Source organism: Haliotis rufescens, unplaced genomic scaffold, assembly GCF_023055435.1.
Source record: "Haliotis rufescens isolate VD_foot unplaced genomic scaffold, xgHalRufe1.0.p SCAF_22, whole genome shotgun sequence".
In the NCBI taxonomy this organism is placed as follows: domain Eukaryota; kingdom Metazoa; phylum Mollusca; class Gastropoda; order Lepetellida; family Haliotidae; genus Haliotis; species Haliotis rufescens.
The window spans coordinates 8549130-8569303 of NW_025963913.1; the positions used below are offsets into that span (position 1 = coordinate 8549130).

Sequence of the window (20174 nt, forward strand, 5' to 3'; positions counted from 1 at the left end):
CGCTATGATTGAGAAGCAAATGGTTTTGATGAGCAGCATTGACATTCAATATGCATAATCTGATCTTCCTTCATCTGTATATGACTATGAGAGTCCACTGGATCAAAAGATATAATCAATTTAATGCATGGACATGTTAAGATACCGTATGAATGAGTAATAGTGCTGATTTGTCTCAAAACAAGACATAATTTATGTATTATGCAACAGACAAAGTATATGTAGAATAAAGACAATTTCCTGATTTTTCCGACGACGCAATAGTTTACTTAAAAATTGCTTCCAGCATGCATTTTACTTGTTATCAGTAAACAGATAACGCCTGATTTTGTTCCGATATTTGCGAATAATGAATGAAATGCAATGTACCCCCTGACAGGCAGAATTGGGTGTTTATTCCACATAAACATTATTTAAATACCAACGCACCATTGAAAGGGCTGTACCTGCTGTCCAATCAGTATGATTTTCGTCCAATAGAATTGTTTTTGTCTTTGCATATGATTCAAGCATTATGATTTTTGGTTCATAACTTCCCAACAATTGTTAGGAAACTTCCTTTCCTGTCCAAAGTTGTGTGATGTATGCTTTAACGCATGTTTTCGTGGCTTTTTGTGGTTTTTGGACCCTGGTTGGGTCTTCCATCTTCGCTGACACCACACTTCCTATGCAGATGCCATTTTGTGTATATGATTGTATTATGACACTCATTCATGACACAATTTTCAGTACCTGTTTCTTGTACAATTTCTTGAAAAAAATTCTCACCTCTCGGTTATATACCTGATAAATACTGTAAATCTTGAAATTAACGCGAGCGTGAATTAAATGCGAAAAATGCGAGTGGTCTTGCTCGCATTAACTACTGCACACTTTAAAATGCCAACTTCAATACTAGTATACACACAAACAACTATACATTCTACATCATGGTTTATTGAGCAGCAGTTGAAACAAGTATACATAACAATGTCACTCAATGTGAGGAATACATACTATGGGCAACCTGTGAGTTATCACTGCTGGGGTAAAGAGTTCTAATCTCCCTTATTAACCCCTCGTTTATTACCATGTCTCCGGCAGACCAAACCGTATTCTTTAAATTAATGCAGTGCGACGATCTGATTAAACTATACTTGCTGCATTAGTCTTCGTAATGTTTCAGAGAAGAAAATATAATATAAAACAATAAATTAGGTTGTTGTGATAATTCCTATCATCTATCATGTTGTTTTGCTGTGTTTGTATGGTTGTTGTATGGAGATGCTGCGAGTTGTGATGAGTGACTGGCCCGTAAGATTGTGTTGTATGCTTGTTTCGTATTGTTTTCTTTAATTGTATGTGTATGTGTGACAGTGGATTGTTACCTTGTTAGTGTCTTTGTACGTGGTTGATGCTTCTTTTTGTGGAAGCGGGAAAGGATGTGGACGCGAGTGAGGACTTGGTTGATAATGCAGATAAGGGAGTTAGTATGGATGCGGGAGTGGGTACAGGTGAGGGTATGTTTGAGAAATAGGGTGTACGTGAGGGTAATGCTGATTGATAGTGCTAGTGCTATAATAGCTAGAGATATCATGCCGCAGTTTAACATAAATACCCCACTCAGACACAGTATACTGACTCCGAGCCGACTAGTCCTCGTTTTAACCCCGTTATGCCGAGCGCCAGACAGGGTACCATCTTTTAACGTCTTTTGGTATGACGCGGCCGGGGTTCGAACTCCGACCTTCCGCTCTTCGGGCGGACGCTCTACCACTAGACCACGGAGGCGGCCCGGTGTGGGTGAGGGTGCGGATGTGATTGAGCAGTTGTCAGTTCAATTCAATTTCTTTATTAACTCAAATCACCAGCCGGTGGTATAGGAGCAACATACAATAATAAACAATTAATGCTTTAAAAAAACAAACAGGATAAATCACATGCTTAGATTACCTCAATCTTATTAAAATCAGATACAAGTTCTCGCTATGGACGAGGACATCCAATTACAGGTCACGTCAGAACAACCTTTCGCGAACTATGACCTACCTATGAATTGCCCAACAGGAAGTCGACGTTAGCCACTTAGAAAGCAGCTTTCTTAGCTTTGGGTACAAGTTGCGGCTTCCATTCCAGACTATACTTTTGGAAGTATTTTGAATAAGTGATACAGTCCGTAACAGTTGTTTTGTGTTAAACTTTAGAGGTTGCTTGATTAGAAAAAGTATTCCGCCAACAATGTAACATAACAATATGAATATTTATTTTATGTTTTTTTATTACGTGTTTGAATCCTTATGTATCGGGTAGTTGTCCGATTTTCGATCACGAACGTTGATACTACTTAATTTCGTTTATCCGACATACTCGTTAATCCGACAAAACCATCTATGTCGGATGAACGGGTCTTGACTGTAATAACATACATATATACAAAAATACAATGTGATGAAATAGCAACAGTGGTTTACTTTAGTACAGAGAGTATTATTTACAAATTTAGATAGTTTTTTAAGATTGTAAGTTGTCATATTTGATTTGAATTAATGTTTTTTTCTTTGCTCGTCAAATATTCGCATCTAAGGAGGTAATGGAACTCGTCGGTTATGGCTGGGGAGGTCAAGGAGGGTTTTTATTTTCTTGCCTTGTCATTTTATATGTACAGCGGGTGACCCTATATTAAGATCTTCTCCTTCTCCTTCTCCTTGGCCGACACGACCCAACGCGCATCGAGAGGATTCATCACACTTATCCTCTGATCTACAGCCTTTGTCTTGTCGTCAACACCTTCTCCCCGCTTACCAATTAGTGAACGGTTGTTGGTTCAATTATTGTATTGCCTTTGAAGTTCCTTAATGCCAGTCAACAGAGTAAACATGCAAACTGTGTGTGAAAATCACATTTACTGACGAACTTCAATTTAGGTACGTTGTATGAGATCTTCGCATTTCGCGTACCGCTTCGGATAGCCGCTGTACTGAACTGCATGCATATACCCTGATGGGCGATTATACAATTTGATGTGGGTACAAATACAAAGAAACTATATAAATATTGAAGTTCTTCAAGCTCACACATTATAAGGGCCACTAAATAAATAGTTAGGGTGAAGGGTGGGGATCTGTCGGTGTTAAACTACTAATGCACTGGTCTCGCGAAGATTCGGGTTAGAATAGGTCTTCAGCAACCCATGCTTGCTGTAAAAGGCGACTATGCTTGTCGTTAATGGTGATTTACGGGATCGAGGGGTCAGCCTTCCTCACTTGGTTGATGCACGTCACCATATCCCAAATGTGTAGATCAATGCACATGATGTCAATAACTATATTGTCTGGTTTAGACACGATTCTTTCAAGACAGACGTCAGACGCTTGAATATTGCTGACCGCTGTAAAACTCGCTTACTCACTTCAGTAACATACCATATCTTAACTGACAGTATTTATATACCCTCAGGTGCATAGCGGCGAGCGTCCATACAAGTGTGTATATTGCAACAAAGCTTTCACAGCCTCAAGTATACTAAGAACACACATCAGGCAGCACTCTGGCGAGAAACCATTCAAGGTGAGTAATATCTGAATGATGCCTGTCGCTCAGCTGCAACAGCGTTTTACTATTACAGCATTTTGTATTTTTTTTATTACAAATATGATAAGTAAACATGTGTCGAGGGATCAGATCAGTTCTTATATGTCTTCCAGCTCTGGTGAACCAGCATATCAACGACGTATCTGGGTCAATGAAGTTGTTTGAGGTGTAATATCCCAGTACTGACGTCTGTGTTTAATTGCCTAGGTGTAGCCTGTTATACAACAAGTAAAAATGTTCATGTGCAGACCATTGTGGACTTAAAGTCCACACTGACAAGCAATAGATGAAGCTATGGAGGGAGGATTAAACTGTTCTTTGGTGCTTGTTATTTTTTAAATCTGACAGTTCCACACCGTGAAAGTAACTAAATGACCCAAAGTGACACGTGAGCTGATGTCCGTAAACTGGTGGGTTTGGTAATATTTTCTTCACAAATTGGACGGAATTCAGGTACAAGTTATGCTTGTAACTTTTGAGATCCTCTCCAAACTGGTTTTAATAAATTACAAAAGTGTTGTAGTTGTGAAAGAGAGAAACATGCAAGAGAGTACAAGACGAAAGAAGCTAATTGATTAAAGAACATACTCCATGTATACTCAAATCTTTTGATGTTGCATATATTATGTTAAAGCTTTAAATGATGTCAGCTATATATCTTCACTGCAAGATAACAGTAATTATCAATGGTAATGTTGCTATTGTTGGCATGTCATGTTTACAGACATAGGCGATGGCTGAGATAGACAGGTAGACAATGAATAGGCTTAACAAAGGGCCAAGGCACTGTAGCTCACCTGGATATGTAGTCAACCGTTTAAAATGTCAACAGAGAGATCCACCTAAAACATGTTGCTTTCAAAGTTACTATTCAAACATTTTCTGTCAACATTGTTCCTGACGAGTACGCTGAGTTCCTAATACTTAAGAAAAAAATATTCAAGTGTGAAATAGTATTCAAAATATTTAAAACTAACCAGCTGTTTGTCACACTGTAAAATAACTGTCCAGTGGGAAAAGGGCAATTGCTCTTGTTCAACTTCCTGTTCGCCATGGTGGTACAGCATTATCTGTTTATCAAGTTGAGCGGCACTGTTGAGGGGCAGGATGCTGCGAATATTCCAATCAACTGACAATTGTGAATGTTGTAGGACACAAACCTGGAGTACATGTTACCGTAAACCCCATTACGTTAGGTGAGGGGTAGAGTTAGGTTCAGTGCCACTTTTAGCAGTATTTCAGCTACATATGTTATCACGTGTGTCAGCATGATGTGGGAGTAAAGATTAGAATAAATAGATCGTTTACCACTTTGTTAATAAATCTACTAGTATAGTGGTAACAGGGGCATAGTGTTAACTGGTCAGGAATTTACCTGGGATTCAAACCCACGTCCAGCAGATTCTGACAACTTCGGCACTGCGAAATACGGCGCCGTTGAATTCATAAATGTATTAACTCAACCTTTTTATTTCCTGAACTTACCAATTCCGAATTTATGCTTTGTTTGAGGCGTCGTGCCGTTTGACCAAACAGTTACAGCTGTGCTAAGGTTGTAGCCGTGACGTTCACTAACATGGTTCACTGGGCATGGATGAATTTAGCAAGGGTAAAACGAGTTGCTCCTTCACCACGTCACGGGTTAATCCATCTCAATTACACATGAAGTCTCCTCTTTATACTCACGAAGTCTCCTCTTTGTACAAACATTGAAGTCTTTTCTATTTACACACATGAAGTCTCCTCTATTTACACACATTTAAGTCTCCTCTATTTACACACATTTAAGTCTCCTCTATTTACACACATTTAAGTCTCCTCTATTTACAGACAGACAGACATACAGACAAATTTATTCGGTACTTCAGGCCACCGGCCCATAATACAATGGAAATATACTGTATATATATTTGCATGCTGAGTAGATTTAATAATGATTCACCGTTCAACACTGTTTCCGTTGGATCTTCATGATTTGGGAGAGAAATTTACCTAAGCCTTTTATAATTTGTTCGTTTTCAGCTGACATAAGTCATATAAAATTCTCAATAGAGGGAGGGGTAACGAGACACGTGGGAAAAGAGTTTCTTCTTGCTCTAGAATACTGGTCACAAATCATAAGAACATGGAATTCATCTTCAACATGGTTATGTCCCTTTGAAAAACAGAAAGTGCAGACACGTTCATTATATGGGATGTTGTTGTGACGCCCCAGTTCAACAGCAAGTCTGACATTATTACACCGTAACATGGCTATAAGTCTACGTTGGTAAGAAGACATATCACAAGTAATATATGATTCCACATTTAGTAATGACTTGAAATGTGAGTAGTACTTGCATTTCGTTGATGATGTCGGGGAAAAGTGCCAATATTGAGTGAGGCAGTCGTAAAATCTTCGTTTAAAATCTGTCATAAAATGTTGAATATTACCAATGTCTTTGCTTAGCCAAACAAAACCAAATCTAAACTGGAATTAAATCATTCTAATATGTGATGCCCATGTAATTTTACCATTATCATCAAGAGATTTTAGTATATAATAAGCTTGGATGGGTAGCCTGTGTTGTTCCATCTGAATAGTCTGCACCAGTACTTGACTGCTCTTGACATGTAGTTATACTGTAGGGGGATCCTACCACAGTCTCCTAGAACCATGTTGTTGTTGGTGAACTTATCTACTTTCAAAAAGGATTTGCAGAATCTGTTATGGACACTCTCAATAATGTTACAGTAGCTGGTTCCCCAGATCTCTGATCCACAACATAGGATTGGTGAAATCATAGCATCAAAAATATTAAAAAGATCATGGTGATTAATGTATCCAAATTGTTTTTGATAATTATATATTGATAGAAGTGCTTTCCTTGCCTGGGCTGCTAGACATGCTTGGGCCTTGGTGAGATAACTTTGGTGAGAAAATAATTCCTAAATATCTGTACATGTTGACAGCTTCTATCTGTTGACCATTCAAAAAACACTTTTCATAACTGCGAAGAGTACCTCCATTCCGAAATACTATTATTTTAGTCTTATTCAGGTTGACTTTCATGCCAGTATCATCACAGAATTTCTCCAGGGTCTTTATTTTCTTTTGAAGCTGTGAAGCAGTATCAGAGACGGTTGACACATCATCAGCAAATAACAGCAAATACATCAGGGATATGAGTAGATATAAACACACCTCTACCACCTTCTTCCTCCAACATTGAAACTAACAGATTAATAAATATGATGAAGATCTTAGGGCTTAAGATACACCCCTGACGAGTACCCATGGTACACTTGAAGTATGGCGATAGTCCACAATCAGTTCTCACACATGCACATAGTGTTGAATACATCTGAATTATGAACTTGAGAAATTTACCTTTAACTCCCAGTTAAAGGAGTCTGTTAAATAACATTTTGTGGTTCACACTATCAAAAGCTTTTGAAAAGTCTATAAAGAGACAATAAAACCTTCCATTTCTCTTTGATAAATATTTGTTGACCATAGCTTGTAGGGCAAATATCTGGTCAATAGTGGAATAATTTTTTCTGAAGCCAGCTTGAAATTCAGATATAATATTGTTGTTTTCACACCAATGTTGAAGTCTGTTGTTACCTACTGTTGTAGAACTTTACACAATGAATTTATCAAGGAAATGCCTCTGTAATTATTTGGATCTGAGAAGCTGCCTGATTTGTGTAGGGGACAAATAATACTCTTGCCCCAGCTACTAGGAAATATACCACTGTCGTAAAGTTTATTGAATAGTTTTGTTAATAATGGTGAGATATAGTTCTTAGTTGCTTTAAAGAATTCGTTATCTATGCCATCTGGGCCAGGAGATTTGCTTGTTTTGAGCAATTTCAAACTCGCATTAATTTCCTCTTGTGTAAAAGGGTCATTTAATTCACATAAATAGTCACTGTCATCTGCATCTGTGTATTCCCATATTGGGTCACTGTAATCATAGCTACAGTCAGAATTACAGTTCAACAGCAGGGTATGAAACTCCCAAAAATTTCAGCCAGACCACAGGACTGGCTAGCTGAAATACTTGCCAGCTCTGACCAAAACCTGCCTGCCCACTATAACAATATGTTTCTCAGGATAAGCTAACGAGGTTTCTTTTTGGTTACATTTTATCATTCATCTTTACATGTGAATAATGCTTATCATCGGGAAATATTTAGAATATTTTCACATATGAAATATAACCCGACCGTCGGGCAGGGGGATTTGAAAATCTGGCAGCCCGAGTTGAAATCAACCCGTCTCGGAGACGGTCGGGCAGGCAGGTATTTCGAACACTGTCAACAGGTTATTAAAATGTTCAAACCACTGATCTACTGTTATGTTGGAAGGATTCTTATGATTTACTCTGCAGGATTTTAACTTTTTCCAAAAAGATTTTGAATCATGTCTGGATGCACTGAGAATTTCCCTCTGTTTATGGCAATAATCTTCCTTTTTCAAATAAAATGTTTCTTTAAATTTCCTTTTACATTCTATATTTATAGCAATACCCTGTCCATATTTCCTATGTAGCCTTAGAGCTGCATATTTCTTTTGTTTTAATACTTCCAGCTGATCATCCGACCAAGGTGGCTGTGGTGATATGTCAGTTAACTTACTACCTTTGTACACTTTTTTAAACTCTTCTGCAGCACTATGGTAAAGGTCTGTTAAAGTATCTACACTGTCTTCTACATTTTCTTCAATCTGTTTGTATATACTGTCACAATATGTTAAAAGAGACCTTGGAAATTCACCATAAATGATTAACTGTTATATGGGCACCATGTATACTTGGTCCATCTTTCTTGCTGAGCTGAGTCTTGATGGGTTTCATTACCAATATGACTTTTATTAAAAACATTGGGGTTGCTGTTGGATTCCTTAGAGTAATTAAGTGGAAAGTCAATAGTACAGTAAAGAGGGAAGTGATTAGATCCATCTCTCTCATGAACACCAAAGGAGCTAAAATGTGGAAATACATCTGTACTTGCCAGAAAAAAGTCCACCACACTGGCACCATTGTGAGTGATACAAGTAAAGTTCCCATCCATATCATCAAATAGCCGCCCGTTTAGTACATGGACATCATGTGTGCAACATAATTCTGCTAGTTTGACACCATAACTGTTGTATCGAGTGTTATCCTTTGTTTTACGGGGAATATCGAACCCATCAGTTGGATAGTCATCACTGTTCTCATGAATGAAGTTGAGATCATCAGCTGGGATATAATCCAGAAATGTACGCATCCTTGCATTGAAATCTCCAGCTAGTAGTAGGTAATGATTGTTATAACTATTTATGATTGTCTCAATATATCCCTCAAGACGACTTATGGGATCAATGTTAGCCTCATTAAAAACAGGGGAGTTTTCAGGCGAGATATAAACAAATATTAAAACTGAATCTTTTTGTAATCCAAAATAACTTGTTTGAAAGTGCAGCACAACACAATCGATAAATGAATGACATATTCGACGAATAAGATTGTTCTTGATGAAATTATCTTTCACCAATACGGTTACACCACCACTGTAACGGCCACGTTGTTTACTTTTAGGTCGACAAAAGTTAAATGATTGAAAATCGGACAATAGATCGCCAAAGTCTTCTTCCTGCTTAACAAACGACTCACAGAAACTAATAATGTCGTATCTACCGCAGAACTGTTTAAAATCACTAAATGAAGAACTCACGTGTTTGTACAATCCATCAATATTCCAACTGAGAATACTACAACTTGTGCCTTGGCCTTCTCCTCATCTTCATGTTGTCGATCGCGGACCTCTGTCCGGAGTGCTCTCCCTTCCATTTCCGGGTCCAGATTCCGACGTAAACAAAGGGGCGTGTATGTGCTGTTGGTTAGACTGCGTGCCTATGATGTTTGTTGATATCCTGTTTCCATTGGTCGTGCATACATTCGTGTTCTTCACACTGTCGTATACAAACACTTTTCCATCAACCATGAGTTTGTCGTGTCGAATTTTCGGTTTTAATCCGGCTTTTAGAGCTTCAGAATATAATGGAGCTAAGGAGCGTCGGGCCTCGCGTACACGCTGTGTTAGGGTAATGCTGGGTAATGTAGGCGAGCGGCCGTGTTTACTGAGATCCAGAGATGGGTATATGTCTAGAGCAATATCGTGCGAAAATAGGCACCTTTTCGCAACCAAATAAGTCCATACGCACTATGCATGGTATTTCGCTCAGAAGAAAGTCTGTTTCCTCTATTTACACACATTTAAGTCTCCTCTATTTACATACATGAAGTCGCCTCTATTTACACACATTTAAGTCTCCTCTATTTACACACATATAATTCTCCTCTATTTACACACATTTAAGTCTCCTCTATTTACACACATTTAAGTCTCCTCTATTTACACACATATAATTCTCCTCTATCTACACACACGAATTCTCCTCTGTTTACAAACACGAAGTATCTTTACACGCATAGACTCCTCTCTTTACACACGTCTCCTGATGACAAACATAATGTTTTATTATTTTATTTGGGAGATATTCTTCAAAGGCTGGAGAATAGCTGATAGAATGTTTGCGATAGTATGCAATGTACTTGAATATGAACATTAAATATATGATATTATGACAAGAATATGTTGATGATGCTTTGTTGTCTGATCGCAAGGTGCAATTAAATGCGTGGTGAAGAATACACTTCATTGATGAAAGTAAGTTATTAGCATCAATACAGATAGTCTATGAAAGTCACGTCATTTATTTGAAAAGTCAAAGAAAACTACGAGAGTAAATCTCTAAAAATGTGAAGGAAACGTTTGGAGTCATTTAAGGATATACGTAAAAAGAAAACTGTGCAGAATAATATCACGTTATGTCTGTCATTTTCTGCCCATGTTCATTCTCCACATCAACCTTTTTCGTTTCAGTGTAAACACTGTGGAAAAGCTTTCGCCTCTCATGCTGCCCACGACAGTCACGTGAGACGGACCCATGCTAAGGACCAGTCGTGTATGTGCTCAGTTTGCGGGAAAAGCTTCTCACAGACCTTTGAACTCAAATTCCATATGACCTCACACGTTGGAAAATAGCACACCGACACTGGCAGTGTAAACATACCTATCATTACCATAGTGTAGAAGTCGGTAATCACGCGGCATTCTTTGACGTTCACAGGGGATTACGGCCAAACAATGTTTTTCCACACAGCGCCTGTACCATCAGCACCATACATGTCAATGTTTTGACCAATTAATAAAAGAAGTAATCAGGTGAACATATGGCAATGTTAAGTATTGCATAATAAATCAAGAATCGTGTTGTTTATTTTTCTCCCATTGTTGTTGACGAACTAGTGTATAACCTGTATTTATAAATTTGTTTATGCAAACACAGATATATATTCAGATTTGTATACCCCCTTCACATCAATATTGGTTGGGTACATACAAAGACTTTCTTTCGTTTGTCACATTTTCGTGTTGGAACAAGACCTTTACTTTTCAAATATCTCCGTGTGGCTACATAAACTTTGACCAAGAGTTGCCCTTTTGCATGTTCATGTTTCTTTTTAAGGGAAAAAACCTGATTAACACGATGCTGTTTTAAGTCACCATACACAGACGTACATGTCACAATGCAAACACACGAACTTAGTGGTCACTTTGACAGTAACTTATGACTTGTATACTTCAATGATATGTTCCATTCTTACAATGGAAATAGCAAACGTCAAAATTAGTTTATCTTTATTACCTGCCATCTCAGTCTAAATGGTCAAGGCAAATGTCACTGCCTATCATGCCTGGAAGATGGTGAAGACAAGAGAGAATTACATGCCGGTCCTGTACTAACTTCTGGAAACACCCGACTATGAAGGTGTGGACATCTGTTCCGCCTACTACCACATAGTGCTATGTGCTATGTGCTACACAACTGATTGTACTGAATGGAAGAATAATCATGTACGCTCATTTCAGTGATCCATGACACGACTACAAGGCCAGTGTAACCCATAAGATGATTAAAATTGGAGATCTGTTTTTTTTATGAATGTCTTGTCAATTATTTCTAGCAAGTAATATATGAACACACAATGTCATTTATAAAGTGGTCAAATGTAACAAATGTTATAATGGTATAACACTTTTGTAGTAAAGGACAGATTCTAGTACTTTTTGGAGTTGAGTCTCATCCGGGATTCGAACCCTCACTCTAAGAGTGCGGCACCTACTCGCCAGCACACAAAGTCAGCGATCTCACCCGCTCAGCCACCGAGGCTACCACTTCAAAGGATTACGGTACCGTCCGTCAAGCTTCATGACCAAATTTTGCTCGAAATAAACTACGGGGCACGTCCGGCCTCCATTCAAGAATCCGCTGGAATTGGGTTCGAATCCCAGATTCAGCCCGATTATTATCGTTGTTATTTGTCATCACTATACTGACTCGTTCTGTAATAACCTTTCGCAGTATGTGGGTTTGGTGTAAATTAACTAAAATATGACTACTGCACCGATGTGTCACAGATGTGGTAAAAAATCTGTGGTACGCAGGGGCATCAGTGAAACCCAAGCCAGCAGGAGTTATCTCCCCTTACCGGAAGTGCCTCCATCTTGGATGAGCAAAGAGGGGTATTGTGGGTCATGCGTGCTCATCCAATATGGCGGCATGTCCGTTTTCGGTGGCGTGCGCATCCAAGATGGCGGCACATCCGTTTCCGGTGGCGTGCGCACCTCCAAGAGGGCGGCACATCCGTTTCCGGGGAGGAGGGGGAAAAACCCAAAGAAGCGCTCGTACAAGGTGAAAAAGAATGACATTTAAAGAAGCGCGTATAAAATCCTGGATGTATACCATTTTTTTGTTTTTTCTTTCTAAAAATAGAAGAGGCGGTGGTGGTGGGAGGTGGCGGCGGTGGAGGGGGAAGGGAGGGGAGGGCGGCGGCGGAGGGGAAGGGGGATGGCGGCGGCGGCGGAGGGGAGGAGGAGGTGAGTTCTTTTGTTTGGGTTTGAGGGTCGTCAAAGCATGAGGATGAAAAGCGTTCTTTCGGGAGAGATGGGTGGCCCTAAAAAGGGCCGTTGGAAAACAAACTGGAAACTGGAAACGACAGGAAACGGTTGGAAACTGAAATAAACAGTGGAGCAGCATGTCCCATGCGTTAGTCACTTTGCTCAGATGATCTATCTTCTTCATCCTCTATCTCCATCTCATCCTCGGACTGAAGGTGTCGTCGGCGCTTTGAAGAGTGTTTTCTTGAGGGGCTTCTGTCCCATTTTCTTTTCCCTAGACGTGGTGTGATGCCTGCACGGAGTTGTGTGATGCATTCTTTTAGGTCGAGAACATCAACAGTCATGGCTTCTATGAGCTGAAGCACTTGTGTCACTGGTGTCGACGTGGACGGTGCTGCTGACGTTTTCTTTCGACTGGGTTCTGGGCAATCTGCAGCGAAATGACCTACGACTTGGCAGTTGTAACATGGGCCCTGAAGAATCTTCTTTCGACTGGGTTCTGGGCAATCTGCAGCGAAATGACCCATGACTTGACAGTTGTAACATGGGCCCTGGGGAGTCTTCTGCTTATCTTGACTGCTTATCTTCGGACAGACATAGTGACGGTGACCTTGAGTGTGGCACTCGGTACATGTCACTTCAGGGCAGTACAGGTAACTTTGACTGTCGGTCTGGCACTTCATACAACTGTATCGAGGTGACATGGTTGGTTTCATAGAATGCAGTGTGTGTGTGTGTGTGTGAGTGGCTTCGCTCTTGTTTTATAGGAGAGGCACTGGCACCCTGCTTCCTGGTTGGTTCGTCACGCAGCGCCCCTGATTGGTTCGTTCCGGTGCCTGGCCTGCACCTCAGTTTTCCAAAAGGACCGACCCCTGTGTTTCTTTTCCATAGGAAATGGATTTTACCATGGGAGAGAAAGCACAACCCCGGTTCGACCAATCAGAACCCACAACGGTCCGAGCGCGGCCTCTGATTGGTCGAAAACCCAGGCTTCTGATTGGTCAGATTTCGATCCGATCTTCAAACAGACGTTATACTTATTGAGTATTTAGATGGCTAGAGGAAAGATCGATAGACATACGTAGTGTTACACCCGTGTCTTCATGCAAACGTAGTGTCATGTGTGTGTCTTCAAACAGACGTTGATACATATTATTATTATTATTATTATTATTATTATTATTATTATTTATACCGAGGTGTTGACACTCGTGTAGGTCTACAGGCGTACTGTCACACGTGTTTCCATGCACACGTCATGTACTTCATGTTGCCATGCAAACGTTGTGTAGTACGTGTCTCTATGCAAACGTGTCATACGTGTATTTATATATATTTATTTTATTTTGAGACGTACAATTGGGGAATCACGCGTAGGCGTGTGCTTCCAAGAGGACTGGGGAGGGTGTGGGTTCTTTGTTTTGGATTGATGTTGTTTGTGTTGGCAAAGCAAAGGATGAAAACTTTCTTTTGGGAGAGATGGGTGTCCCTGAAAAGGGCCGTTTTGAAGAAGAAAAAACTTTTCTGCTGCTGTCAAAGAAGAAACATCATGTCCAATCTTATTGCAAGACAAGGATCGTCGAAGCTGTACTTGCTGCCATCTGGGTATGTCATCTGGGTGCCCTACGTGGCACGACTTGTGGGTCCAACAAAGAAAAAAAGCTTGTTGGTAACAGGAAGCGGGAATAGTAATGAACAGGAACTTGAACGGGAACTTGAACACAGGAAACGGGAAACTTCCTCCTAGGCAGCGGGTCATGCTACGCCATTCGTGTTCTTCTGATTCACATTCTCCTCGCAGAGATAGTGTCGCTGTAGCTTCTTCTTGTGTCTCACCAGACCGGTTAGTTTGAGGTAGTCACAGTGTGGGGACCACTTGTGGTGTTCCACCCAAGGATTGTCATGGGACGCCCATCATCTCAGCCGCACACCACATTGGAAACAGTACACGCCTTCGGCACCCTGAGTGTGGACAAAGCCCGCATGGGCCATCTCTTCAGTAGTCTGATTCATTTGCGTCAGCCACGTCTCAAACGAAACGAGCCTTCTTTCAAAGCGTAGATAATAGGGTGATGGTGTGTTACTGAGCGGCGACATCTCATCATCAGCATCCGTACTCTTACTCCAGCATCCACGAGTATCTGCACCATATCAGTCACCATATCCCCGTCACACGTTGTCGTACAACTCTTCTTTGTCTTCTTGATGCGATGATGATGATTTTCTTTTTTTCACAAGTGACACTGACCCACTCGAATGGTTGTTCTCTTGTTTTATAGGAGAAGAACCGGATCGAAAATTGCTGCTTCTTTATGGGTCCAAAACACAACGCACTGATTGGTCCATTCCGGTGCCTGGCCTGCACCTCAGTTTTCTAAAACGACCCAACCCTTGTGTTTCTTTTCCATAGGAAATGTTTTTTTCCATGGGAGAGAAAGCACAACTCGGCTCGGGTGCTTTTGGGGAAGGGTTTTCTATAAGTCAGATGTTCAGTCAATCTTATAGTACAGACGTTCATCAGACACCCATCGCTATCATCACGAGCAACCAGAGTACGCCTTATCGTTTGGAGAGGAAAGACACCACATGCTCCAGACGATTAAGAACTGCTAACCATACCTATCGTTTGACTTTCAACTCAGATTACTTGGATACCGTACCACCGCGTTTCCATTGATCTGCCGGCTTTATTTGACAGAGTGATCGATGACTTTTATCAACAGATGTCAGGCCAGAAGGGAGATCGTATTGGTCTAGGTATCGAAAACCCCCATATGGATTCCCTTTCGTCGCTTTGAAGATCTCCATGGGCTAGATATTTTGCATGCCGTGGAAAAAGTCCAACAGTCCAACAAAGCCCTGAACATCGATGCCACAATGGTTGTGACTTAAGTACATGTAGCAGATCCCGACAGGCTAGGATCAGGCAGTGGAGGTCCCTGTGGTTGGACTTGAAGCCTTTTTAACACGTAAAAAGGGCATTGTACGGATCAAGAACGAAGATCAGTCCTGTTTGGCACGGGCCCTGGTGGTGGCACAGCATTATGCCCAGAAACCCAACCCTCTGACACCAGAATGGACCACCCAGCGAGTGACACTGATGAGAACGGATCGACGAACCGATGTTCAAGGCATACGGGAACGGAACTTGTTTCGGTGCCTTGGCCTGCCTGAAGGTCCCTGTCGGGGCCTGGACGACCTAGCACGCGTGGGATGCGCCTTGGCCCACCTGAATTATCAACAGAAAGTCTACAGTCAAGAGGTGGACCAGAGACTGTTGTACAAGTGTGATGAGGCTCCACCCAACGCCACCGTGCTGCAATTATATCATCATGATCAGCACTACTATGTGATCACTTCCATGCCAGCTTTTTATGGGTCTAAGTATTACTGCGAACGCTGCGACCAACGTTACGACCATCCCGAAAAACACTCCTGCACCAAGCAATACCGCTGTCACCGTTGCCTCCACTCTAGCTATTGCAGACCCAAGGAAGAGCACGGGATCCCTTGCTTGACATGTCAACGCTGGTTCCCAAATCAACAGTGTTACACCCAACATCTTCAGTGACCGTCAGAGGGAAAACCCAGCGCCTGTCAATCGATTCACAGGTGCCCGACCTGTTTGCAGCTGGTCCGCGTCTTGGAGACCCCCATGTCTCAGATGAAGAACATCCCTGCTTAGTGTGTCGAGAACCCATGACCTCAGACCATCGCTGTAACATGACAACCCTCCGTGAAGTCAATGAGGAAGAGGAGGGAGAGGGGGAAGAGGAGGAAGAGGAACAACATCAAATACAAGACAATGTCAAATATGTGTTCTATGACTTTGAATGCATGCAAGACACGGGGGAGCACATTCCAAATTTGTGCGTGGTGCAGTTAGGATGTGGACGATGCATCAGTGAAGTGAGCAAGGAGTTGTGCGAACACTGTGTTTTGATGCCCCACCACACGACATGATGTGTGTGTGTGGTTGACAACAATGGCTGAAAAACCCAAGAAGAAGAACCAAGAGGAAGAGGAGGACAGCACATGCAAGGGGACAACAGCACGCAAGGGGACAACAGCACGCCTTGGATAAGAAAACAGGATGGAACCCCCTCAAGAAAGCACTCTTCAAAACGTCAACGACATTCATCACCCCAGGAGGAGGAGGAGGCGGAGGTGGAGGGGGAGGATGTCATGGAAGTGGACGCGTCCACCCTGTTGGAGGAGGAAAAGGGGAAGGAGAAGACAAAGAAGACAAAGAACAAGAACACCACCACCACAACAGTCCAGAAGGAGGACCGCATTTATGTGATGGCACATAATGCACGATCCTATGATATGCACTTGATCCTGAAGGGCCTGTGCCCCCTTCTAGTGAAACTCCCCACCAAGATTCGAAATGGACAACAAATTTTGCAGGTGACCCTGGGACGCTTGTGTTTCGAAAACAGTTTAAATTTCATACCCTACCCACTGAAAGCATTTCCAAAGAGCTTTGGGCTGAAAGAACTGAAGAAAGGGTATTTTCCACACTTTTTCAATACCGAAGCCAACCAGACCTACAGAGGTCCCTATCCACCAGACGTCATGTACGATCCTGATGGCATGTCTCCCGCGGAACGCACAGCCTTCCTCCAGTGGCATACCCAAAAAGTGCAAGAAGGAGCCTTGTTTGACTTGCAAGGAGAACTCTTCTCCTACTGCCAGAGCGATGTGGACATTTTAAGACGGGGATGCGCTGACTTCCGACAGAACGCCATCAGGTCGGTTCGCATGGATCCCTTCGTAGAGGTGATGACAGCCGCTGCGTTCACCATGAAATCCTTCCGAAAACACGATCTGAAACCCAATACCATTGCCATTCTTCCACCTCAAGGCTACAAACCCAAGAGGAACTATTCCCAGCCCTGTATGCACTGGTTAAATTATCTGATGGAGACGGACCCCAATCTGCACCTCCAGCATGCCAGGAATGGAGGTGAAAAAGAGTTCACGTGTGGAGAGGGACAACATCAGTACAGTGTGGATGGCTACGATCCAGTGACAGGCACCATCTACGAATTCCTTGGGTGTTTCTGGCATGGGTGTCAGACATGTCACAAGACCCAACGTGGGGAACCTCATCCCGTCCTGGGCACGCCATTGGGAGCATGTTATACCGACACCCGCTACCGCCTGAGTCTCTTGAGTCAACACCCTGAGGTGAAACGAATCGTCACCCTGTGGGAGCACGAGTTTACAAAAATGCAACAGGAGAACTCCGCTCTGCGTGCTTTCTTGCAGGGACCCCACTGTATCCACGTCCCTGGACCGCTCAACCCTCTTGACGCCTTCTATGGAGGACGCACCAATGCCACGCGATTATGCTACGAAGCCCAAGAAGGTGAAACCGTCAAGTACATTGATATTTGTTCCCTTTATCCTTACATTTGTAAGACCGGAGCATTTCCCACGGGACACCCGACCCTTCTCCATCAACCACCTGTGGACACGTTGTTTGAGCTGAAAGGACTTATCCAATGTCATGTCCTACCCCCGAAACGACTCTATCATCCGCTACTGCCCTTCAGATCGGGTGGCAATCAGCTCTGTCCTTTGTGCCGTACGTATGCCGATACCCGGTCAGACTCCCCCTGCAAGCACACGGACGAAGAGAGGTCATGGGTGGGTAGAACTCCATGAAGCCGTGAAGAAGTATGACTACCAGGTGCTTCAGATCTACGACGTTTGGCATTTTGACACCTTTGCACAGCATGATCCCGACACCCAGCAAGTAGGACTCTTTGACACTTATATCGATCGTCATTTCAAGGAGAAGCTTGAAGCCAGCGGATACCCCGAGGGATGTACGGATCACGACGCTTACATCCAGGAGACCTACGACAAAGAAGGCATTGGGTTGGACATCGGAAAAAAACCAGGACTTCGCACGATTGCCAAGATGCAACTGAATTCACTCTGGGGCAAGTTTGGACAACGGTTAGACTACAGTGAGAACATCTATATGAATGATCCTGTACAGTACTCTACCTTGTGGAGGGATGAACGCAATACCATCGAGGATGTCACCATTGTCAACGAACACATGGTGGAAGTGACCTAAACCCACAAGGAAGAACTCCAAACCCCTCATTCTCATTTCAATGTCGCCCTCTCTGCTTGGGTCACCGCCCAAGCACGTCTCAAACTGTACGAGACCTTTGCCCTGGTGGGTTGCAGGGTCTTGTACTTTGACACAGACAGCGTCATTTACATTCATCGACCCCACGACACGAATCCAGAGCTGGGCCATTCGTTGGGTGAGTTTACAGATGAACTGGACGGAAACACCATCAAGACGTTCGTTCGAAACTGACTGAACCCAAGAAAGTAGCACCGAAGAAGACGATAAAGAAGACCCAGAAGAAAAAAACAAGCAAACCAGCAGCAGCATCAACAACAACCACAGCAACAGTTGCCACCACAGCAGCAGCTGCCACCACCACCATCACAACAGCACCAGTCACCGCTACAGCAGCAGCAGCAGCAGCAGCAGCCACCAAAACGAAAGGGACATCCTTTTCGAAACCTGCAACACCTGCAAAAAGATGACCACGGAAGAAATTGTCCCTGAAGATCTCTCATCAAGAACAGCTGTAAGTACCATGCTATTCTTTGGGATGTGTATGCCATGATGATGATGATGATGATGATGATGATGATGATAGAATATTACGAATGCATGACGATGATCGTGAGTATACTGAAAGGTTCTTTTCTTGTTGGATTGACAGGACACCCATCCTTCCTTCCCCTGATGTCAGTTCAGCGCAGTCCGTGTTAGAACAGTGGTGGGAACAAATCCCTCGGGAGCCAACCTATTCACCGAATGCGCCTGTGATGATGAGGACCGGTGACAGTGATGGTCATGAAGCGCTCAAGCTGACAACCCTCCCTTCCATGGATCTGGACACACCCACCCTGCTTGATGCTTCTTGGTCACCAGCATCACCGGAAGATGTTAATGTCTTCTCCTCAGGTATGCCCATGGTTTGCAAAGATGATGACAACGTTGACCAGGATACTTATGGAGAAGCTCAACTCACTCCCCTACAACGGGAATGTAGTGTCTGCTGACACAACAACATGTTAAGATACATAAGCTGCAACAGTGGTCAAGTGATGTGTCATGTCTGTTTCAGGGAGGCCATAGACTGTACTTGTTTTACTGATGGACCTCTCACATGTTTGGGACCTGTTTGGGACAGTATGGTGGAGGACCACATCTTATGGTGACCCTCATCTTCACTCGAAGAGCTTGAAGATGGAAGAGGAAAGCACTCTCTCCTCAATTGTCGTATTTCCTATGTATCTGGTTGTTGTTGTTGTTGTTCATTATTAAACAGTGATTGATTTAACTGACTCTTTGTGTCTTGATTGATCTCAACTCCAATAGGGTGCCGAACCGAGGGTAGAGGCTGAGTTGAGATGTCGTCTACGTTGTCTGTCTGTCTGTCTGTCTGTAATGTCAGTACACACCAAAGTAAAGAATAACATATAAAAATAGATAAAAGAAAAGGCCATGCTTGAAAGATCAGCTGCCTGGTGACAGTCATTCCAGTACACACCACCACTACCAC

General features: G+C 42.5%; 2 protein-coding genes across 4 annotated transcripts in view; both read left to right on the top strand.

Annotated features, from left to right (window-relative positions):
* Window positions 1-11605, top strand: part of LOC124116971 (PR domain zinc finger protein 14-like) — a 66476-nt gene extending 54871 nt beyond the window's left edge. The window contains exons 8-9 of one of the 2 annotated variants that reach the window (XM_048401483.1): window positions 3436-3546; window positions 8147-10474. In XM_048401483.1, the coding sequence (XP_048257440.1) occupies window positions 3436-3546; window positions 8147-8176 (141 nt within the window). In that variant the 3' untranslated portion in view covers window positions 8177-10474. The other variant, XM_046478636.2, reaches the window with a different exon arrangement.
* Window positions 11606-12619: 1014 nt separating this feature from the next.
* Window positions 12620-19952, top strand: LOC124116957. Of its 2 annotated transcripts, XM_048401484.1 has the most exons (3): window positions 12620-19190; window positions 19329-19573; window positions 19737-19952. In XM_048401484.1, exon 1 carries the CDS (start codon window positions 16600-16602, stop codon window positions 18235-18237), a length of 1638 nt encoding a protein of 545 aa, XP_048257441.1. In that variant the 5' UTR covers window positions 12620-16599; the 3' UTR covers window positions 18238-19190; window positions 19329-19573; window positions 19737-19952. The 2 variants fall into 2 exon arrangements, with proteins under 2 accessions (XP_048257441.1, XP_046334575.2); XM_046478619.2 differs by having other exon boundaries at window positions 12620-19573.
* Window positions 19953-20174: the final 222 nt, after the last annotated feature.